Below are 20,192 nucleotides of genomic sequence, written 5' to 3'. Positions count from 1 at the left end.
GTCAAATGCTTCAAATAGAGAAGCATTGCGGACACATTGAGCATAGTATTATATATTATGATTACTTAAATAACCGTTCGGTGTGTTTAGACCAAACATTAGATATAAAAAAAGACTAAATAAAACTGAGTGTTTTAAAAAAACAATAAAAAAATGCTTACTGTAGGAGGTCTGCAGACTTGAAAATATTCTCCTTTCTTCCTTAGATAATATATATTTCTTCAGATATTGTACAGTCTTGCTGTGACTTATCTTATCTCACAAAGGAAGCTGCTTCATTAAGACAGAACGACTTCATTAAGTAGATGTGCGTTAAGTTGACTGACCCTTTAAAGGAACTCTAAGTTGCCATCAATTCCTGATAGTTTTTTGTACTTATAGTGGATTACCTACTGTCTTAATTTTTAATTTTACTTTTGTTTTAGTGATGGAATATTGTAGGTTCATCCTGTGCATGATGTACACTAGACCTTGCATTGTCTTATGACATCTTTGAAATAAGATTTTTTTTGGCAAATTATTCTATAAACTGATGTAAATAATATAATTTGGCATTTGTATGAAAGTTATTTTAAAATGTGAAATAAAAGGTTTATGTATTTTGAGTATAAAAATAATTTTGTCAATTCAAATTATGCCCTCTTATCAAAACAAATAACTAATGTTATACGAGAAGTAATTTTGAGCTCTAAATTTAACTATACATGTGTAAGTGCACATGTTCTTTGCATATATGTATTTACACCTTATTGTGCCATTTTGTAATAGCTGAAACTTTATTCATTCTTGAAATTAATTGACTGAATATGCTTGCACAATTATTTGAGTGAACATGGTTGGTCAAGATTGGTTGATAGAATAAACATTTTGTTGAGAACGTTTATTGCTGGCTGTATCATTCTCCTTATTTGTCAGGGAAAATATAAGAGCGAATAAGTATCTTTGCGGCTACTGAGAAAGTTGTCAGACAGATTGCCATAAAAAGGCATGATTCTGCGGAGCAGGACCATGCAGGAATTGCTTGGAACAACAATTCAATTGTACTTGGCAACCTAGCATATGCACTTTTGTGAGCAAATGTCAGTCATTTTATTATTCCCTACAGCAAGAGTGTTCTTGTCTCTTTTTATTTCTTTTATAAATGATTATAAAATGTGGATTTTAAACAAACTTCTCTTAAAAATAAATAAATACAGAACAGGATGAATAAATTATATATTGCTGTATTGTGCTAGTCCGTGTATGAATGTGTTCTTGGAATTTAAGGAAGCATTTTTTTGTCTATGAAAAATTTCTTAATGTGAAATCTTATTTCTTGTACAAGACTCACTGTGAGAACTATTTGCGAAGAAACACCTTAAAAGGTAAACAAATTATTCAAAATTGTAGCCACTAAACTATTAAATGTGCTCTGCCTTCTACCCCTATAGTGGCAATTGTGGTTCACAAGAGTACCTATTTTCACAGCCATAAACAGACTATTCAAATTGTTTGTAAAGAAAATATATTCAACAGAAAATATTTTGAAAGGAAATATGTTTTGAACGAAAATATATTTAACAGGCAATAGATTCAGAAGAAGAGAAAATAGTGAATGGTCCCTTTTAAGTGCAACTCAAAATTGTATGAGGTACACTATACCAACTCTGCTTACTGGGAGTAGCATAAGACAATAATTTACCCTATAGTATTACCTACCCCCTCGCCTCCCTAAATTTAGTAAAACCATACTTGTATTCAAGTCTGCGGCTGCTGGCTCTGCCTCTTGTCTGTTGACATAATCAGAAGTGGTGCTCTGAGCCAATCACAATGCTTCCCCAAATGGTTGGCTGAGCTTGTCAAGGAGTCAGATCAGGGGCAGAGCCAGCACAAGTCAAACACAGCTCTGGCCAATCAACAACTCCACCTAGAGATGAATTGAATTAATGCATCTCTATAAGGACAGTTTAGTGTCTGCATGCAGAGGGTGGAGACACTGAATGGCAGTGCTGCACACTGGGCAGCACTGCCACAGGAAGGACCTCTAATAGCCATCTAAGGAGTGGCCAGTGGAGTTATCACTAGGCTGTAATGTAAATAATGCATTTTCTCTGAAAAGGCAGTGTTTACAGCAAAAAGCTTGAGGGGAATGATTCTACTCACTAGAACAAATGCAATAAGCTGTAGTTGTTCAGGTGCCTATAGTGTCCCTTTCAACATTGCTGTAGCTATAGCCAGCCTTCCTAGCTCTGACAACTTTTTACTTCCTCGTTCTTTGTAACTTTTTAATAAAATTTGTGAATGTGGCATGCCAACAAAGCTGCACAAGTAGGATAGATAATCCCCTGTTCGTAAAGAGCCAAGCCAAGTTTAATCTCTAATTACGGTACAAAGCCTGACAACTGTGCATGGGCCTGTGTGTAAACTGATGGCAGCCACAGGATTGCTGCTATCCCCTTATAACTCTATTCGCTTTGCGTATGTCAGGAGTTAAACTACGGGTGGTTAATCAACTCTTTATCCAATCAACCTCTTCTGGCAAGTTTTTAGGAAATATGGAGAAAAAATACCAATGCACCAGGCTGACAGACCGACTGGTGAAGCATATTTTTTGTCAAGGGAAAGTCCTTCAGTTGCTATAGGATATTTAAAGGAATGCTCTTACTAGTACAGCTGTTGCCTTCTCCACTTAAAGGTTGAATGAAGGATCTCTGAAAGATTCCAGATTGTGTTCTAGCTCATTTATTATACAAGGACTCAAAATTTCCATTGCCCGATGTCAATTGAGAATTAAGCCATGGTGAGTAGTAATTCACCCTCTTGTGGATATGCTCTAGCTTACAGTGGAGAGTAACTTTTAAGGCCTGACTAGTAGCATAGGACTTTAAATTTTAAATGTTGATTATACTTTTGTTTGAGTCAGCCTTCTTAGTACTACTACAGTGTTTTAGTACAGTTTGACAACTTTGTTTGCGCTGGACGCTAATGTTGTATGTGGTCTGCTCAAGCAGGAGTAGCCTAATTGCTAAGGAAATGCAAGACCACACACATTGAGTGTGCTCTAAGCAGTGACGTCCAAATTCTTCTCTGCTCTCACACATTGCATTACCAGAGTTCTAAAATAGTAGTAACCATGGAATCCAATGGAACTTCTTTGCTGATTTGTCCACTTTTAGAACTTTGCGCCAGAATTGCACTTTATGTATTTACTATTTTGTTTTTTCAATGTTTTCTAGTAAAGTGCACACTGCTCTTTGTTTTAATTTAGCTACTGAAATATTTTCTATCACATCTGTCCTTTGTGACCTTGTAGATATTCATGAAGATGAATTTAGCTGCAGCTAACGTGCATGTGTGAATATCTATATTTAAAGCCATGGTTCCCACCCACATACACACACTGAAACTTTGAATTGTGTAGAACTGAATTTTATTTTATTTTTCTGCAAATTTTGCTCCATCAACTCAGTTGACATTTTTTAAAAGGACACTACAGTTACCAGAACAACTACAGCTTAACCCCTTAAGGACCAAACTTCTGGAATAAAAGGGAATCATGACATGTCACACACGTCATGTGTCCTTAAGGGGTTAATGTAGATGTCCTGGTGTCTACAGCCTGTCCCTGTAGGCGTGTTTTATTCTCCGCAAAGGAAGCGCGATGTATAAATCACCTTTTTAAGGGCAGGCAAGGAGAGTCGGACTCATAAACAGTGGTTTTACAACTATAGAGCCAGGAATACATGTTTGTATTACAAACAGTATAGTGTTCCTTTAAGTTCCATTTAGTTTGTAATCCCCTTGTTTAGCACACTTTGAGCAGGCATAATTTTCATGTCAAGCTGATTAGATGACAAGATTCCATTTTTATTTTTTTGTCAATCTTTATTTATGTTGTGCATGGGATAACAAAAAGCTTGATAAGCCACAACAGCGATCACAAGCATATTAAAGACAGGCAGTTAAATCATTGACACGGCATTCAGGAAATCTGCACATTGTTGTGTATTTATAGAAGAAAATAGTCAGTGGTGAACAAAATGCTACATTAGAAAAATGAAAACCAAACGATAATGTAACATGCTAGACATAGGATACCACTGGTTAATGATGGACGTACTGGGCATTACCCAGTGTCAAAGATAGTTCAAAGCAATGCAGAGGTATAGGCATAACTGAAACTAAGCTAATTTGTTAACAGCTGAGAAAACTTGTTAATAAAGGCAATTTGGCTTTAGCAAATGACAGAGGAGTCCCAGATAGTGGTTTGCTTAGTAGATTCGGTGAGTCTAGCCAATGCCCAATTCTGGAATGTCCTTGGTGGGAGCACCAAGGTTGTGCGAGGCTGTGGTAAAACCGTTACGGTGCAAGGCAACTCGCCAGCCCCAGGCCGAAGTGTAGACCAGCATCTCAGTGCCACAGACCTTGTGACTTGCAAAGTCAAGTCCTTCCCGATGAGGGAGAAACCGGAAGCCCTGATGGTATTTCTCCGCTGATTGCGGTCGGACTCCCGTCTATATAGGTGATGAGTTGGGTACTTGCCCCTGTTGGCCCCGGTCTGGGTGGGCGTATAGTAAAGGAGACTGTTAGGAGGGAAGACCCGAGGTATGCCCACTCACCCCAGCGCTCTTGTTCAACCGAACCTCCTCTCTATGCTGAGAGGATGCAGCTACTCTGCGGGCTTCCATGGAGGCCCAGAATCTGTTGAATAAGGCTTCCAGCTGCTGCAGAATGTTGCTGAATAAGAACAGGTGTTGCTCCCTCTGACTGAAGGATTATAAGCGGCATCTTGACTGAAGGGGCTTGGTTCTGGTTCAGGAGTAGGTAAGTTGCGGTCCAGACTTGCTTATCAGAGGCAGTAAAGACTTCCGTTAGGGTACAGATTATGCCAGTGGGGACCGGGATAATCCCCACTGGTCAAGATAGGCTGGGAGGGAAACGAGCTGCACAGTATCCTGGGAGGGTAAAACGTCACGTGGTACATGCAATCGGCCACTTCAATCCGACCAATGTTCACGCTAGGCTCGCACAGATCTGAGTAATCAACCGTTGGCACTGCTCCAAAGTGCTCCGGTTGGTTTCAGGATGAGGCAAGTCTCAGAATTTCAGAATTTGAGCGTGCTGGCAGTCTGTTAATCAGGATATTATTGAATATAATCTTGGAGCTCAAGGGAGACACGTCCAGCCACCATGCAACTCAGGCCACACCAAGATTTAATTTTAAAGTTCACCTGTTGTGCTTAACTTGATTTAATGTCCCTTTAAAGAGTATAACATTTCGGCTATATACTGTGCAAATATATAGATGAACACTCCACGCACCATAAACACTGTAGTTGGTGCTCAACAACCTTATTGTACTCTCTGTTGTACTGCGGAACATGTATACAATCTATTGGAAGCGGTTGCTTGGAAATGGTCTCATCCAAAGAGCTGCTGGTTGCATCAATAGTTTGGGCAATGCATTTTTATTTAACACATGCTTTTTTTTCTTTTGCAGATTGGTTAAGTATTTAACAATCAAAGACCCATCATGCGCGAGTACAAGCTCGTGGTCCTTGGTTCAGGAGGTGTTGGAAAATCTGCCTTGGTAAGTTAAAAAACAAAAAACAGTCAATCTACTGTCACAAAACGCTTTTCCACTTCCTTTAGTTATAGTTCCAAAACAGAGGCACAGCTAATCACCACTCACAGCCACAAACGCATGCATACCTTACTAGCCGAACAGTGTTTGGCCTAAATGTTGCTTGTTCAGGTTTTCAGTTCACTACATTTCAGAATTCAATGAATAAACCCAGTTTGTGTAATTCAAAATCCATTTTTGTGATTGTGTAACATGTTATACTTTCCATATCTGCCCTCCAAGGCTGACTCGGTGATTCTGTGCAAGAAAGGCTTTAAGGGGTTCCAAACTTTTCTGAATAATGATATTGCACTACAAAGAGAAGACATGTTTATAGCAAATAAACCAGCTCACCTTTTGCATAGTGACATTAGGATTCAACAGGTGTGAAAGTCTTCTTATCGACCCTCTCCACCCCCACCCTTTTTACTTCACAACAAATTAGGTAGCCTGGTGATAAGCTGCTGCAGCAGCACACAATATTGACCTTGTCAGCAGGAGTCACTTAGGAAACATTTTTTCCCTTTGCTATGGAGAAGGGTCAACAAATGAGCTCATTGCCGCGCCTTATCACTTACTTGGCTTTTGTTTGGACAAGCATTTTGTAAAGTGAAGCACACCAAATGTTTGCCAGCAGCATGCAAATGACCTCTGATCTTTCGAGTCATTGTGCAGTATATACGGATGGAGTAACTGTCTGAGTAGCAGTCAGGTGTTAACGAAATAAAACTGGTTTTGGTTTTGTGTGTGCTCTCCAACTCTCTCTCAAACCAATCAATGAATAGTTTTTCCTATTCTCTCCTGAACTAAACATGGCATATAATTTATAAAGGAGATTTAAGCCATCATGCGGGTATGGCGTATATCTACTAAACGGTGAGTAGACAGCGGCTGTTCCCGGTCATTAGACTAGCATCTGGGCAGCTGTTGCTACCCAGTTACTTATGCTATAAAGAAAGGGGAGCCTGCGTGCCCCGCAGAGCGCTTCCACGGTAACCTGTGGCAACGCTCTGACAGCCATGGGACTCACGAGATTTAGACACGGGAGCTGCTGGGAAGGTGAGTACGAGCTTGCTGCGGGCCCTCCATGACAAGCCCGGCGGTCCTGGTATGTATTATTGGCAATATCGGTATCTCTACAGGCCGATACCGATATTGCCGAAAATACCGAATATATCAGTCAGACCAATAATCTGTCGATCCCTAGTGCACAGAGTCATATTTTGAATCCTTTTTATTGAAAAGGTATTAAAAATATATTCTCAAAGGTAGCCTTCCCAAAAACCACAGGCAAACTTCCCAACATGTTTCATATGACATTAAACTAGGGATGCACTGAAATGAAAATTCTTATCTGAAACTGAGAATTCAGGATGCCCTTGGCAGTGACAGGTGGCAGAGGGTGGGGGGCGCGGGGCACGCAGAGTGTGGGAAGGGAGGGGTGTTGGATATACCTCTTTTTTCCCCTTTCCCTGGTGGTCTGTCTCTCCAGTCTGTATCTTCGCCGGGTGTGAGCTGCAGACTGCTGTATCTCGTGATATCCAGAAGTCGCGAGATACAGCACAGTCTGCACCTCACTCCCGGCGGAGCTGCTGACTGTACTGGCTCTCTCCCCGAGCAGACGGCAGGGGGCTCGCATTAGCGGCACACGGGGCAAGCCGCCGGCCCCCTCCCACTGTCGTGTTCTCTGTCATTGACAGAGGACATGTCAAGTCACTCTACCCTAAGCCACTCTGCTACTAGCCCGCTGCAGGGCTGAAAAGATAATAGAACTACCTGCCCGGCACGCGGAACTGCATGTCCGGGCGATTGCGCATCCCTGGTAATTTTCGCCAGATTTGCCCAAAAAATTTCGCCCACAAATTTCAGCGCATGCCTACATTGAACATTAAAGTACTACAGTGCAGTGCAGTGGTTGTTTTGTTTATGCACTCTGAATGCTGACCTTAGTTTTATTTAAAGGCTTCTAGTAGCAGTTTGACAATGACTGAGCTGTTCGGGACACCTGGAAACTACAACTTCCTTGTCTGCATTGATAATACAGAAGTGTTAAATCTGTATTATCTATGCATCTAAGGACGACAGTCTCTTGGTACCATTGAGAGTAGTGTGTTTTTCTCTCAAAAAACAAAACAAACTGATCAAAGTCACTCTAGGTAAAATGATAACCACTTTAAGCTGTCCCTTTTACCAATGTGCATTTTATAAATTTTTGGGGATTATAGTGGTGGTATGTCCATGTTTAGCCACTTATCGATTTTATTTATCCTCATATTCACACAACGAGGAGAAATGTGGGGCTGAAGATACCTTATTCAGATCTCTCTGCTTCATTTTGTGTAAACACATATTAAACAATGTGATTAGCACTTGGCTCATCCGGATGCCTTTTGCTTTTAAGATACCATGGAATGTAACTACTATGATTCTTAGCATTAGATTATTAGCTTAATATCCACACCCTAAATATAAGATTGAATTATGCTTTACTGTTTTATAATACAAGAGCCATACATAGAATTAATATTCTACCTTAAAGGAATACGCGCGGGCAAGTATGAAACCTTGTGTGACCAGCTTCTATTCTATTCTCCGTGTATTAATAGATTAGCAATACAAAAATGTGAACCTTTTTCAAGATAGATTTATACATAAACAGACAGAGACAGGCTTATGAGGCAAAATCACCAATACCTCAGAACAACTTGATCTGTTGCTTTTATATATGCGTCGTCTTACATACAATTAAAGCATTGTCCTGGGATGGTTAATTTTTTTTTTTTTCCAACAGGATCTGTAACAAGTGGCTGTCTATGAGCAAATATTTTTTTTTAATTTTTTTTTTTTTTTATAACCAAGTACATTTTTGTTTTAGTTTGGTCATAAGCAATCAGATGAGTCAGACAATTCATATTGTTTGAATGGAGTCAAATCATTTTGAACTTGCAAATTGAAAGAAATATTACAGCGTTGGGAATACAAACCTGTATTCCTAACACTATTGGGTTTTCCCTTCTAACTTAAATTCATTCCCCGATTGCAAATAAAAATGGGAAGGGGCGGGGCCTGAACGGCAACCTGAACAGTCGCATGGCGGCGGAGCTCCCACAATCATAGTTGAATTTAGGGAAATTCTTACGGATCCAATGCTCACACTGATGCCGGGATACGCTGCCCAAGATAGGGGCACCCTGGCGAATCGACCGATACCGGACACCGATATTTCCCGCAAGCATGACACAGAGGAGGCCCGCTGCGGCCTGCGGCGGATGGGGATGGGGGGGGGCGGCCGCTCTCCTCGCCTCTACGCCGGGGGCACTGCACCCCTGAACACCCGCTCCCCCCCCTTAGGACCGGCGGGGGTAATCCCGGTCCAACCCCGCCAGACACAAAGGCCACGGCTGACACTGATGGCAGAACCTCACAAGCAACTCCCAGCTCCACAGGCCCACACTATGGCGGACACCACGGACGACCACAAAGGCTGTGCATGGGGGAACGACACACTAACAAATCTAGATGCCATCTTCAACGCCTTTTGGGCGAAACTAGAAGACAGAGAGCGGCAGGCCAAAGCACAAACGAACCTACCCAGGGAGAGTCCCTCACGCCTCTGCCACAGCCAAGCTCAACCCCGCTCAAAAGAAAGCAAACAAAGATGGCGACGAAGACGGAGACATCTCCCGCCTGCCCGCAAGAGGTTACACCGAGCGTCACTGCAACCTCGAAGGGACCTTCAAGACCCATCTCAACCCAGCACGAATCGGAAAACTGCTGAGCAACCACCGAGTGGCAGACCTACATTGCAGCGCCGGAGGCCGACAAAACCACGGGGAGCCCTAGAGTCCCGGATAAGAGCACCACCTACCTGCATCGTGCCCACAGGTACCCACAGCGACTGGCAAACGAGCCCAATACGGAAACCTTTTCAGCCGGACTTTGCCATGAAACCACGGGACCCTTACGCATCCCTTACGCCCTTTCCCATGATGGGTATCGGGTGAAGAGAAACTCACATCGCAGGAACGCACGTAGGGTATTGGTTGTTACCCCTGCCAAACTGAACGCTGGTGAATCCCTTCTGCAACCCTCTAAGCCGAGATAATTGTTTAACACTAAAACTCTGTTATATACCGCTCAAACGTTTTTGCAATTATTACTGATATCTGTATGTTCTTGCCAGATCTTCTTATGCCCACTGGGAGTGCTCCTAGTTGCCCGGCTACTGGCCATTCCCATGCCAAATAGCCGGCGTGTCTGGCAACCTACCTGCTTCCCTAACCTCTCGGTTACCCGAGACTTAAAAGCATGTTTTCTACCTATACACCTACTCGTATATAGTCAATTTACACTGTAGTAACGAATCCATAGGATATGCATGGAAAGCATGTGAATCAGCAACTTACCTATAAGCGATTTTATAAGCATGTTAAAAAGCTTGTTCCACCTAAACCTACACACTAGGCAGCCCATAACTGTTAAGCTGTATTACTACTATGCTAAATATTAACTAATGCTTTAAAACAACATCTCCCTTGACCTACTAACACAAAAATGTGCGCTGATATGCTATTATGCCTTTTCTGTTCAACTCATTGTTCACTCTTTTCTTGCTATAGCTGGCAAGGCATAGCGAGAATGTTTGTAACCCTCATGCGCTTCAAAAATAAAGAATTAAAAAAAAAAAAATAAAAAAAATGGGAAGGGGCTTTTGCTTACCTCCCACTCCCTCCCCAGTGCTGAGATAGTCGTTAACTGCTCAATCTCCCTCCTGCGATGTTGTATCTTTGCTTCTAAAAGCCTAGTCCAGTACGCAGCATTGGCAGCGTAAAGTGCATGTGTGACAGCGCTGTGCTCCTCCTATTGGAAGTTAGATGTGAGAATAGAGTTTGACTCTAAGCGACTATACTGGCTATCAGACAGCTTTTAGGCGTAGGCGTATGTAACACTGCAATGTTGAACGTTGCTCTATCTACTAAACGTTAATGCTTTACATTGCAGGGTTGAAACTAAAGTGCCACTTCATTGTAATTAAGTGGTTTGGGTGCGTTTATTGTAGGGATCGGCAGATTATCGATCTGGCCGATATTGTGTATTTTCGGCAATATCGTTATTGGCAAATAGAGATACCGATATTGCCGATAATACATATTAGGACCGCCGGGGCCATGACATGCCCTGCGGTCCTCGGGGGCCCAGCAAACGCTTATTTACCTTCCCAGCAGCTCCCTTCAGCTCCTCTGTGTAAATCTCGCGAGTCTCGCGGCTTTCAGAACGTTGCCAGGGGTTACCATGGCAAAGTTCCGCGCGGCACACAGGCCGCGATATTTACACTGGGGAGCTGCTGGGAAGGTAAGTAAGCGCTTGCTGCGGGCCCCCACAGCACAGTCCATGCCACCGGACCACCAGGGAACGCTATATTCCCCCCTCCCTGGCCAGGTAACAACAAGCAGGGAGAGGGGACAGAATTTTTTTTTTTAAATCAAAGGCGTCCTCTCCCCCATTTTACACAAATTACCTACTATACACACACTGCATTCATTATATACATACATATACATACACACACACCACACACACTACTTTATATTGGGGCTGATGGGTGCTGTAGTCATTGCTGCCGCCCAGTGATGGGAGTGAGCGCAGGACTTATCTTTCTGCATTTGTATCCATTTTATGTATCACTCAGCCTTGTTACAATGCAGCCGCCCATCCCATGTGTTCCCTATTAAGGGTTAATATATAGGGGTGTATATAAAAAAATACCCCTTTTTGTCTCATTAGAGATCTTTGCCAGAAGCTCAAGGAAACGAGGTGAATGGTTAGTTAGGACCCACCTGGGGGGGGGGGGGGGGGGGGTTCTGTTTTGACGTTGGCAGGTGGGCTTATCCTCTCACGGCCATTGGAGGTAACTAAAAAAAAACTAAATTTGTTTAAAAATACATAGAGATTAAGGAGAGAGCCCAGGTAACTTGTTTTTCTTTGTTTTTTATAATTTACACACACACACACACACACTACACAAACACACTGCATTCACTATACGCACACTACACAAACACACACAGCTCCCCTGTCTAAAAACACTGCATCCACTACATGTGGCATGTATATTTTGTGCATTTGCCTTTAGAAATAGTTTCTTTTAAAAAAAAATGGTAATTGTACAGAATATCGGTAAGTTATTGGCTATCGGCCAGAAAGTTCAGAGAATCGGTATCTGCTCTCAAAAAATCAATATCGGTCGATCCCTACTTTATTGGTCCTTTATGTAATCAAAATAGATCTTGCTGCACATCATTGTTATTGAATCATACATCATTTAAGTGAATTGATACTTTGATTACGTTCTTTCTACATGCAAGAGCCGCTGGTACAGTGCTTCAAATGACACTATATAGGTACCATAACAGCTTCATCTAAATTAGCGGTGCTTGGTGTCACTTGACATTATCCCACAGTTTTGTTGAATTGATTTTTGATTGGTTTGACACTAAATGAGGGACTGTATGAATCTGTGGCTGCGCCCTCTTTGACAGAGGTATGGTAAAGAAATAGGGTAACCCTGCATTAGCCATACCAAGCCGTACCTACACTAATAGTACATTCCATTTTAACAGATTTCAGCTATCGTGTTTTTTTCACCTGATTTAAGACTTAAAAAAAAATAATGGCAGCGTGGATAGAATTTGCAGCAGATACAGTTAAAACTTTTATTTTTGTAAGAATTGTTCATGTATATGTGATCACCTTTCACACTGCACTATTTAGTTAATCTAGACTCTGTTCTACAGTAAATATAGCGGTTTCTTAAGTATTGTTTTCCCTTCCCCTCCAGACAGTACAGTTTGTGCAGGGAATATTTGTGGAAAAATATGATCCTACAATAGAAGACTCCTACAGAAAGGTAAGTCTGGACTGACAGCTACATGCGTTTCAGTTTGTGAGTTTTACTAGATCATTGGATGTCTTGTGTTTCATTTGAAATGTATTAATGCATTCATCAAGGCAACTTTGTTACAGATGCTTTGTCAAAATCTAATTTAGAGGTTCAGAGAACAGTATTAATGACATTACTTGACAGTACTTAATTCCCATAAAATTCCCATTCCTTTTCATTACAGCAAGTGGAAGTAGAAGGGCAGCAATGTATGCTTGAAATTCTCGACACAGCCGGAACAGTAAGTCAAATAACGATTTCTCAGTCATTAATAATTGTCATATGAAGAAAACCGTTTTATTGTTGGCATGACTTCACGGGTACCAATCTGTTAAACAATCTATGGAGGCAAGTCATTTTCTGTGCTGCTAGTTGTGAACTTAGATATCAGTGAGCATCTTACCACAGAATTGCTTATTCTGCTTGTTCTCTAACTTGTGTGTGTGTATATATATATATATAATAAATCAGGGAATTTAAGCAAAGCGAAAACTTTGAGTTCTCCAACTCTTCCATCTTTTTTCATCTGGTTCTCGAACGCTTTTGTGCCGCTCTGTACTATTCTTGGTTGAAGAAATGGATCTATCATTGAACTGTGCTCTATCTTTGGCCATCTCTTAGTACAGCTAGTGCTACATCTCCTGCTGCTCTGTGATTGGATAATGACCTGCATTCTTAACAGGATCTTCTGCTGCTCTACAATACAGTTTTGTGAAACCAAGATCTGTTGTGCTTCTCCTTTCTATAGGAACAGTTCACGGCGATGAGAGATTTATACATGAAGAACGGTCAGGGATTTGCACTCGTATATTCTATAACTGCACAGTCCACGTTTAATGACTTACAGGACTTGAGGGAACAGATTTTACGAGTCAAGGACACCGAAGATGTAAGTACACTCCTTGCTTGCAGCTGCAAAAAAAAATTAAATTAATTTGTATTGCAAGGTTTGCATGACAGCAGTGGAAAATGTTATCTTACAGATAAAGTGTATAGGTGGTGTGTGTAAAATTGTATTTTATAATACCTCACTTGTTTGTTTTTGTTATTCCTGGTTGTTACGGGTAGATGCCTCTTTCAACAGTTACGCTTGAGTTTAATTCAGTGACCTAGTTTTATTTGACATAATTTTTTGTCTTTGGGACACATCCTAGGGTGGATATGACCACACATTTATAGCATCTATTCATGTCTTAATTAAAAAGAACTTTGTAGATATCTATTCATATTTGTTATACTTGATCATTATAGTTAAGAAGGCTCCTACTCATATTGTAGTGTAGCTTGAACAAAAACTGACACTTTTTTCAAACAGGATGCACCAGTGTAGGGTCAGTATGCAGCTTAATGCCAGCAAAAGCTTGTTTGAAACTAAATGTGAGAGCGCTATGGGAAGGGTAGAGGTAACAACTTTAAATAATTGAATAGTTTGTCAGGACTGTATGACATTTTAGTTTAAATGCTTGTGAAAAACAAATGTTTGCAATGTCTCTTTTAAGGATTTAATATGGTAAAAAGGCTGCTTGCAATCTGAATCCAAGGCTCACGCTACTTTTGACATTTTATTTTAATGCTTCACCTCTACATTTGTGGAATATCTCCATCTAGTGGTGGTAGCTGTCTTCTTAAGTATAAAGTAGTGATAATGTATACAGGTTTTCATTTGTGAAATTTATGAACACGGTATATTAAAGGGACACTATAGTCACCAGAACAACTACAGCTTATTGAATTTGTTCTGGTGAGTAGAATCATTACCTTCAGGCTTTTTGCTGTAAATACTGTCTTTTCAGAGAAAATGCAGTGTTTACATTACACCCTTGTGATAACTTCTCCGATGGCTGTTAGAGATCCTTCCTGGGTCATGGCTGCCTAAAATGCATCCAAACATTCAGTATATCATCACCTCTGCATGCAGACACTGAACTTTCCTCATAGAGATTCATTGATTCAATTAATCTATGAGGAGATGCTGATTGGCCAGGGCTGTTTTTTTAATCATGCTGACTCTGCCCGTGATCTGCCTCTTTGTCATTCTCAGCCAATCATATGGGGAAGCATTGTGATTGGATCAGGCTACCACTTCTGCTGATGTCAGACTATCGACTGTCACTCAGAGCCTTACTTTTTATAATATGTATTGCGGGAGGTTTACACACCAGCCTCTCTCACTCACTCCTGGTCAGCACAGTGAGCAGGAAGAGGTGTGGCTCTGGTCCTGTTTGCAGCAACTCCCTGCTTTTCCTTCAGCGCGGCACTCTCTGTCTGAAAGGAAGTAACAGTCGGTCACTTCCCCCCAGAATCCAATATTTATTACAGGGGCCCGGTCACACTCTTAAACCGTGGTGGCGCCAGACTGTGACCCTGTTTGGCAATGCCAATCAGGTGGCCGGCCCTTAGTACTTGGGCCACACGATAGGAAAATCACAACAGTACACCAATTGGGAAACACTGAACTATACCAACTACATTGTATGTAACTACAAATAATTGCTCAAAACAGTGTGTATAAAATGCATTCTTATATTGTCCTTCAAGCTACTTTTCAGATTTGTATTACGTTTTGTTTGCTTTTTCTGTTGCTTGAGATTAGATTTACGTTAATAGTTGTGTGCTATTTTGTTTTAAAGCCTTTATCGTTTCTTTTGAAAAATGTAGCTTAACCTTAATTAAGATCTTATTTTTGGCTTTGGAAGTGAAATAATTTTAAATACCTTCATACATTATGTCAAATTATATGCTTTGTTGACAAAGGGTTCTCTTCATGAGTTCTAACTTTTAATTTACATGCCAAATTGTACATTTAGCAATGTAATGTTCATATTAAAGTTTTTGGTTTGCATTCTTCTTTACCTTGCAGGTTCCCATGATTCTGGTGGGCAATAAATGTGATTTGGAGGATGAGCGGGTAGTTGGCAAGGAACAGGGACAAAACTTAGCCAGACAGTGGAATAACTGTGCCTTTTTAGAATCTTCCGCAAAGTCGAAGATCAATGTAAATGAGGTGAGCATTTGTGGCTTTTCTATTCATATAGATTAGTCTCCCTCTCAGGAAGAGGTGTTAATAAGAAAAAATCTGGCTTTTTGGGGGGGGAGGAGGGGGTGCATAAATACACCAGGTAATTTGGATGAAGCTGATTTTTTACATTCTAGAATTGTCTTCAGTTGCCTAATGTAAGCTTCAGAATAAACTTTTTTGATGTCTTAAAACAAAGTTTAAGAAATATTTCACTCACATTGTTAATGTAGCATGTACATATGATTAAATTGCCCACAAAACACAATAACCACCCATGCGCATAATGAATTAATTGATTCCACTCTCACATGTCAACACATACTTGATCTTGATTCTATTCTGCCTTTGCTGTTAATCACTGTAAACAGTGAGAAGGGGTAGTAGATGTTAATTTTGAACAGTACAGTTCCTGTTGTGTTTTGGATAGCAGACACAGCTTGTGGGCCCCTTTGCTCTCCTGCCTCGTTGGTCAGTCACTATAATGCAAGTGACAGTTCCACATTTTGACTGTGCTCAGAGATTGGATGTCACCCAAGAGAGAGAGGTTTATCCCAGAAACTGTCTCAATCGCAGCAGGCAGGTTAGCTGCTGACAAAAGTGTCTTATGAGTAAAAGATGTCTAGTGTTTTGTTTATTTGGTATGTCCGCCCTGTGCAAAATAAGTTTTTTGTTTATCATTGTTGGATATGTTTGTGATTTGTAACATTTTGTTGTGTGTGTGTGTGACATGAAAAGCTTTTGTTTTCTGAAAATCTTTGCTTCCCAATCAAGGGTGTGTAGAAGAAGAAGGTTTTACAGCAAGTGTAATACTCACTGAAAAGATGGACATTCTCCCCAGAGTACAGGGGTTAAGGAAGAAAATTAAATGAATAAATACATTTTTCAATACAAAAGTGAAACACCTTTGTATTGTATAGGGAGGGCTAAGGTAGACGGTGAAATAACTACAAACACATTACAGTAATGATTTGTTCTCCTTAGCATCTCCGAAAGCAATTCAATATATCCATATAATTTTTCACTATGATTAGGTATGGAGAGGTTATCGCATAAAGGGAACCTGTAATAGGTTCCCGTTAAAAATAATCAGCTTAGCTTAAAAGTACCATTTAATGGGCTTCTAAAGATTTCTATCTGATAAATATTTTCAGATCCTATATCTTATGTTCAAGCAACATTTTCAAAGTCCAGTATGGGTGTATGTATTTTTTTTATTTTTGTGGAATAAGAGATATGTAGAAGTTCACAGTAATTGGAGTCATCTATTGAAGGGAAAATGTTTGTTTACACAACTTAAGTGTGGAATAAAATAATACATTCTAACAGGCTTGTTTTGTCAGAAATATTTAATTTGTTGATGTATAAATTTTAGCTTTAAAGGGACACTATAAGCACTCAGACCACTTCAGCTCATTGAAGGGGTCTGGGTGTACTGTCCTAATTGCACTTAGTGCTGCATTGTAAAACATAGCAATTCCAGAGAAACTGCAGTGTTTACATTGCAGCACCCAGACAACCGATGGGGGCGCTTTCTGCATGGTAACGGACCTTTGGTCCGGTATCTGATGCTGGACGTCCTCAAGCTCTGAGAGGACATCCAGAGTCTGATTTTTCCCCTTAGGAAAGCATTGATTCAGTTTCTAATGCGCATGCAGCACTTGGGCAAAAGATATGTTAAAAATCACTGTCTAGAGTTGTTCAATGTCTACACGTCTGTTTCAAATTGTATACTATATTCTTTGACTAGTTTCTAAGTACATTAAATTGTACTTAAAGAGTTCCATAAAAAGTTAAAGAAGATCGCACACCTGAAAAAAATACATCTGCGTTTACAGAACAAAAGTTATGCCTATCTTCCATAGTTTACCGCCTATTTGTAACATATAGATAAATCATGAAATGTGTTTCTTGATTGATGAAAAACCATGAACTTCTCAGGGATTTTGATCCATTTCCTCCGCAGTTCATGTAAAACCGGGAATGGCTGAAATATATCCTCAAACTCATGATCTCCATTAGTGTTTTTGTGGTTATCAGATCAGAAAGCAGTTTTAATATTGTACCATCATAGTTTGGGAAATGTAATTTTTTCAGATGTCGCAAAAAGTAATTTCATTCGGCATTTAGTCTAATTTCAAGTCCCTAATGTACATTCTGATTTGCATTTTAGATCTTTTATGACTTGGTCAGACAGATAAATAGGAAAACACCAGAGGAAAAGAAGAAATCTAAAAAGAAATCGCTATGTCTGCTGCTTTAGAGCATCTTTAAGCAGCAGCTCTGAGCCAGGTAACGTATTTTTTCTTATACCAGTTCATTTAAATAAATCTAATTTGAATACATATTATACAAATGTTTCAAGCTAGTCACATAAAAGTGGCCTGAAACACATACAAAAATACACACAACATAGATGACTACCTACAGTAGACCTGAGTGGTACAATACAGTGGTACTTTATGTGAGAAACGATTACAGATAAGCCAATAAACCTTTATAGTCAATGGGGAAAAGGAATTTAGAAGATTTTTTTTTTTTAAAGCCTGTCATGAGGATTGATTGGCACAACTTTACCAATTTATTGTACATTGTTTTAGACAATGGTTTGCAGAAGTATGTTTTAGATTCTTTTATACACCTGGTTTGTACTCACCACTTCCATGGCTATATCGTTTCTTTCTATGTTTTTCTTATAAAGAGTACATTCCCTTATCCGCTTTTGATGTTGCATGGCTTGGTTACCTCCATTAACCCTGATGTAATTAAATGGCATTGTTATCTTAAAGCCACACTCTAAGTACCGAAACAACTTTAGCTTAATTAAACAGTTTTGTTTTTAAAGATTATGCCCCTGCTGTCACATTGCTCAATTCTCCACAATTTAGGAGATAAAATGCTTTGTTTATGCACACCGTACCTAACTGAAACTCATCAGCATCCCTACAACCTTCTTGGAAAAGAGTGTGCATGTTTAGCTTCCCTTATTGCAATGTGTGTTTAATTTAGAATATAGAATTTAAAAATAAAATCCGCAAATACCAAACAGGGCAGTATATGTCACAATTAACATTTGTTTAATAAGCTATTGAAGCTGTAACTGTAACACCTATTTTTTAACTTTCGTTTTATTGCAGAGTTCAGGAATGAAGAACTGTTGCCTAGTTGGAAGTGCCAGCATTCCAAACTGTAAAAAAGAAGAAAAATTCAAAAAGAAAACCCCAACATAAATTAACATATCTTAAGAGGCTCCTTCTGTTTTATATATCATGTGAAGAACTTAGATCTACAATACTGTTTGCACAAGATTCCCTGCAAATGAATTAGCTGTGTTTTCCTCCGAAACCAAGACACAATCGTGTCTTCTATTGCAATAGTGGTTATCACAGATGTGAAAATAAACAGATATACTTGACTCGATTCTGAATGATTATACAAAAGAGCATGAATGCATTTCAAATGTTAGATATTGCTAGTCTAATTACCTTTAATTATTTTCATATTGACTTTCTTCCAGATCCTTTTTCCTAGTCATGCCTGTGTCAAGCACTAAAAATAATACAAATCCAGCCATTTATAGTTTTACTTTATAAATATATAGAGTTATATATATATTCCCCTTAATGAACTCAATGGGGCTAATACCTTTTTGAGTCACAGTGACTTCATTTTATATTTAAAACTTATGGATTTATCATTACTTCATCTTGTCATTATATTCTAATTAAAACATTTTTTGTGCATAATGCTTTTTGGGGCGGGAAGGGAAAGGTAGGGTCTTTTATAGGAAAACCAAGATAACTGATTTCTATGGATTTCAAAGCTGAAATATATAATATACTAAAACAACTCTAATATTGCTTCTTGTGTTTTACTGTCACAAATTAAATTACAGCTTTTATGAATGATTAAATTTTAGTACATTTTCATTTCCTTGATTTTGTGTGTTTACTTTCACTTAAGTATTGTTTCTGAATGTTAATTCCAGAGTAAGGCTCTGAATAATTTTTAGAGAAGAGGGCACAATTTTACTGTAATTATAGGTTTTATATTTTTAGAAATTGTAGTTAAAAAAGTGGATATTATTTTTTTGCAAACTGCTTTTTCTTTGCATTCACTAAAATAGTGCAATATGATTATAGACAAGTGTGAATGCTAACCAGTTCAAGAGGAATATTGTCAAATTAGATTTTGAACAGGGTTCTTCCACTAAAATTATGGACAAAATAGAATTTGTCAAGGCCTATAGTATTCCAGCCTGGCTACTTTGGTGTAAGATGTGTATTTCTGTTTAAGGGACACTGTATGCATTGTAACGGCTTCCTCTCTACCTTAGCTATACCTACAGTAGAGGCCAGTCTGTGGTTGGTCAGGGACCCTCATTCATTAACTGTTTGAGAATAGAGGGACAGCACAGAAGACTCCAGATACAATACTGAATTCAATGATAAATATTTATAGTTTGTGTCATTTAAGAGCATTTCCTACATGTATAAATTACATTTTAGTGTGCATGTCTGGTTAGAAGGACACTAGAGATTGTTTTCTAAAAATGGGTATAATACATCAAACATTTGCACAAACCACCTCTGACAGTCTCCATAAACAGTGTACTTAAAAATCTTCACAAACTT

General features: G+C 39.5%; 1 protein-coding gene across 2 annotated transcripts in view; it reads left to right on the top strand.

The window, feature by feature from the left end:
- RAP1A (RAP1A, member of RAS oncogene family) overlaps positions 1-19,487 on the top strand; it is a 54,595-nt gene extending 35,108 nt beyond the window's left edge. For both annotated transcript variants that reach the window (XM_063450841.1, XM_063450833.1), the window contains exons 3-9: positions 5,480-5,569; positions 12,441-12,509; positions 12,727-12,783; positions 13,291-13,431; positions 15,403-15,546; positions 17,732-17,850; positions 18,696-19,487. In XM_063450841.1, the coding sequence (XP_063306911.1) occupies positions 5,513-5,569; positions 12,441-12,509; positions 12,727-12,783; positions 13,291-13,431; positions 15,403-15,546; positions 17,732-17,821 (558 nt within the window). In that variant the 5' untranslated portion in view covers positions 5,480-5,512 and the 3' untranslated portion in view covers positions 17,822-17,850; positions 18,696-19,487. The remainder of the gene's footprint in view (positions 1-5,479; positions 5,570-12,440; positions 12,510-12,726; positions 12,784-13,290; positions 13,432-15,402; positions 15,547-17,731; positions 17,851-18,695) is intronic.
- The last annotated feature ends 705 nt before the right edge of the window (positions 19,488-20,192 follow it).

The sequence above is a fragment of the Pelobates fuscus genome, chromosome 1 (genome assembly GCF_036172605.1).
Source record: "Pelobates fuscus isolate aPelFus1 chromosome 1, aPelFus1.pri, whole genome shotgun sequence".
NCBI classification, from domain to species: domain Eukaryota; kingdom Metazoa; phylum Chordata; class Amphibia; order Anura; family Pelobatidae; genus Pelobates; species Pelobates fuscus.
This window is presented reverse-complemented; position numbering and strand designations above follow the sequence as displayed.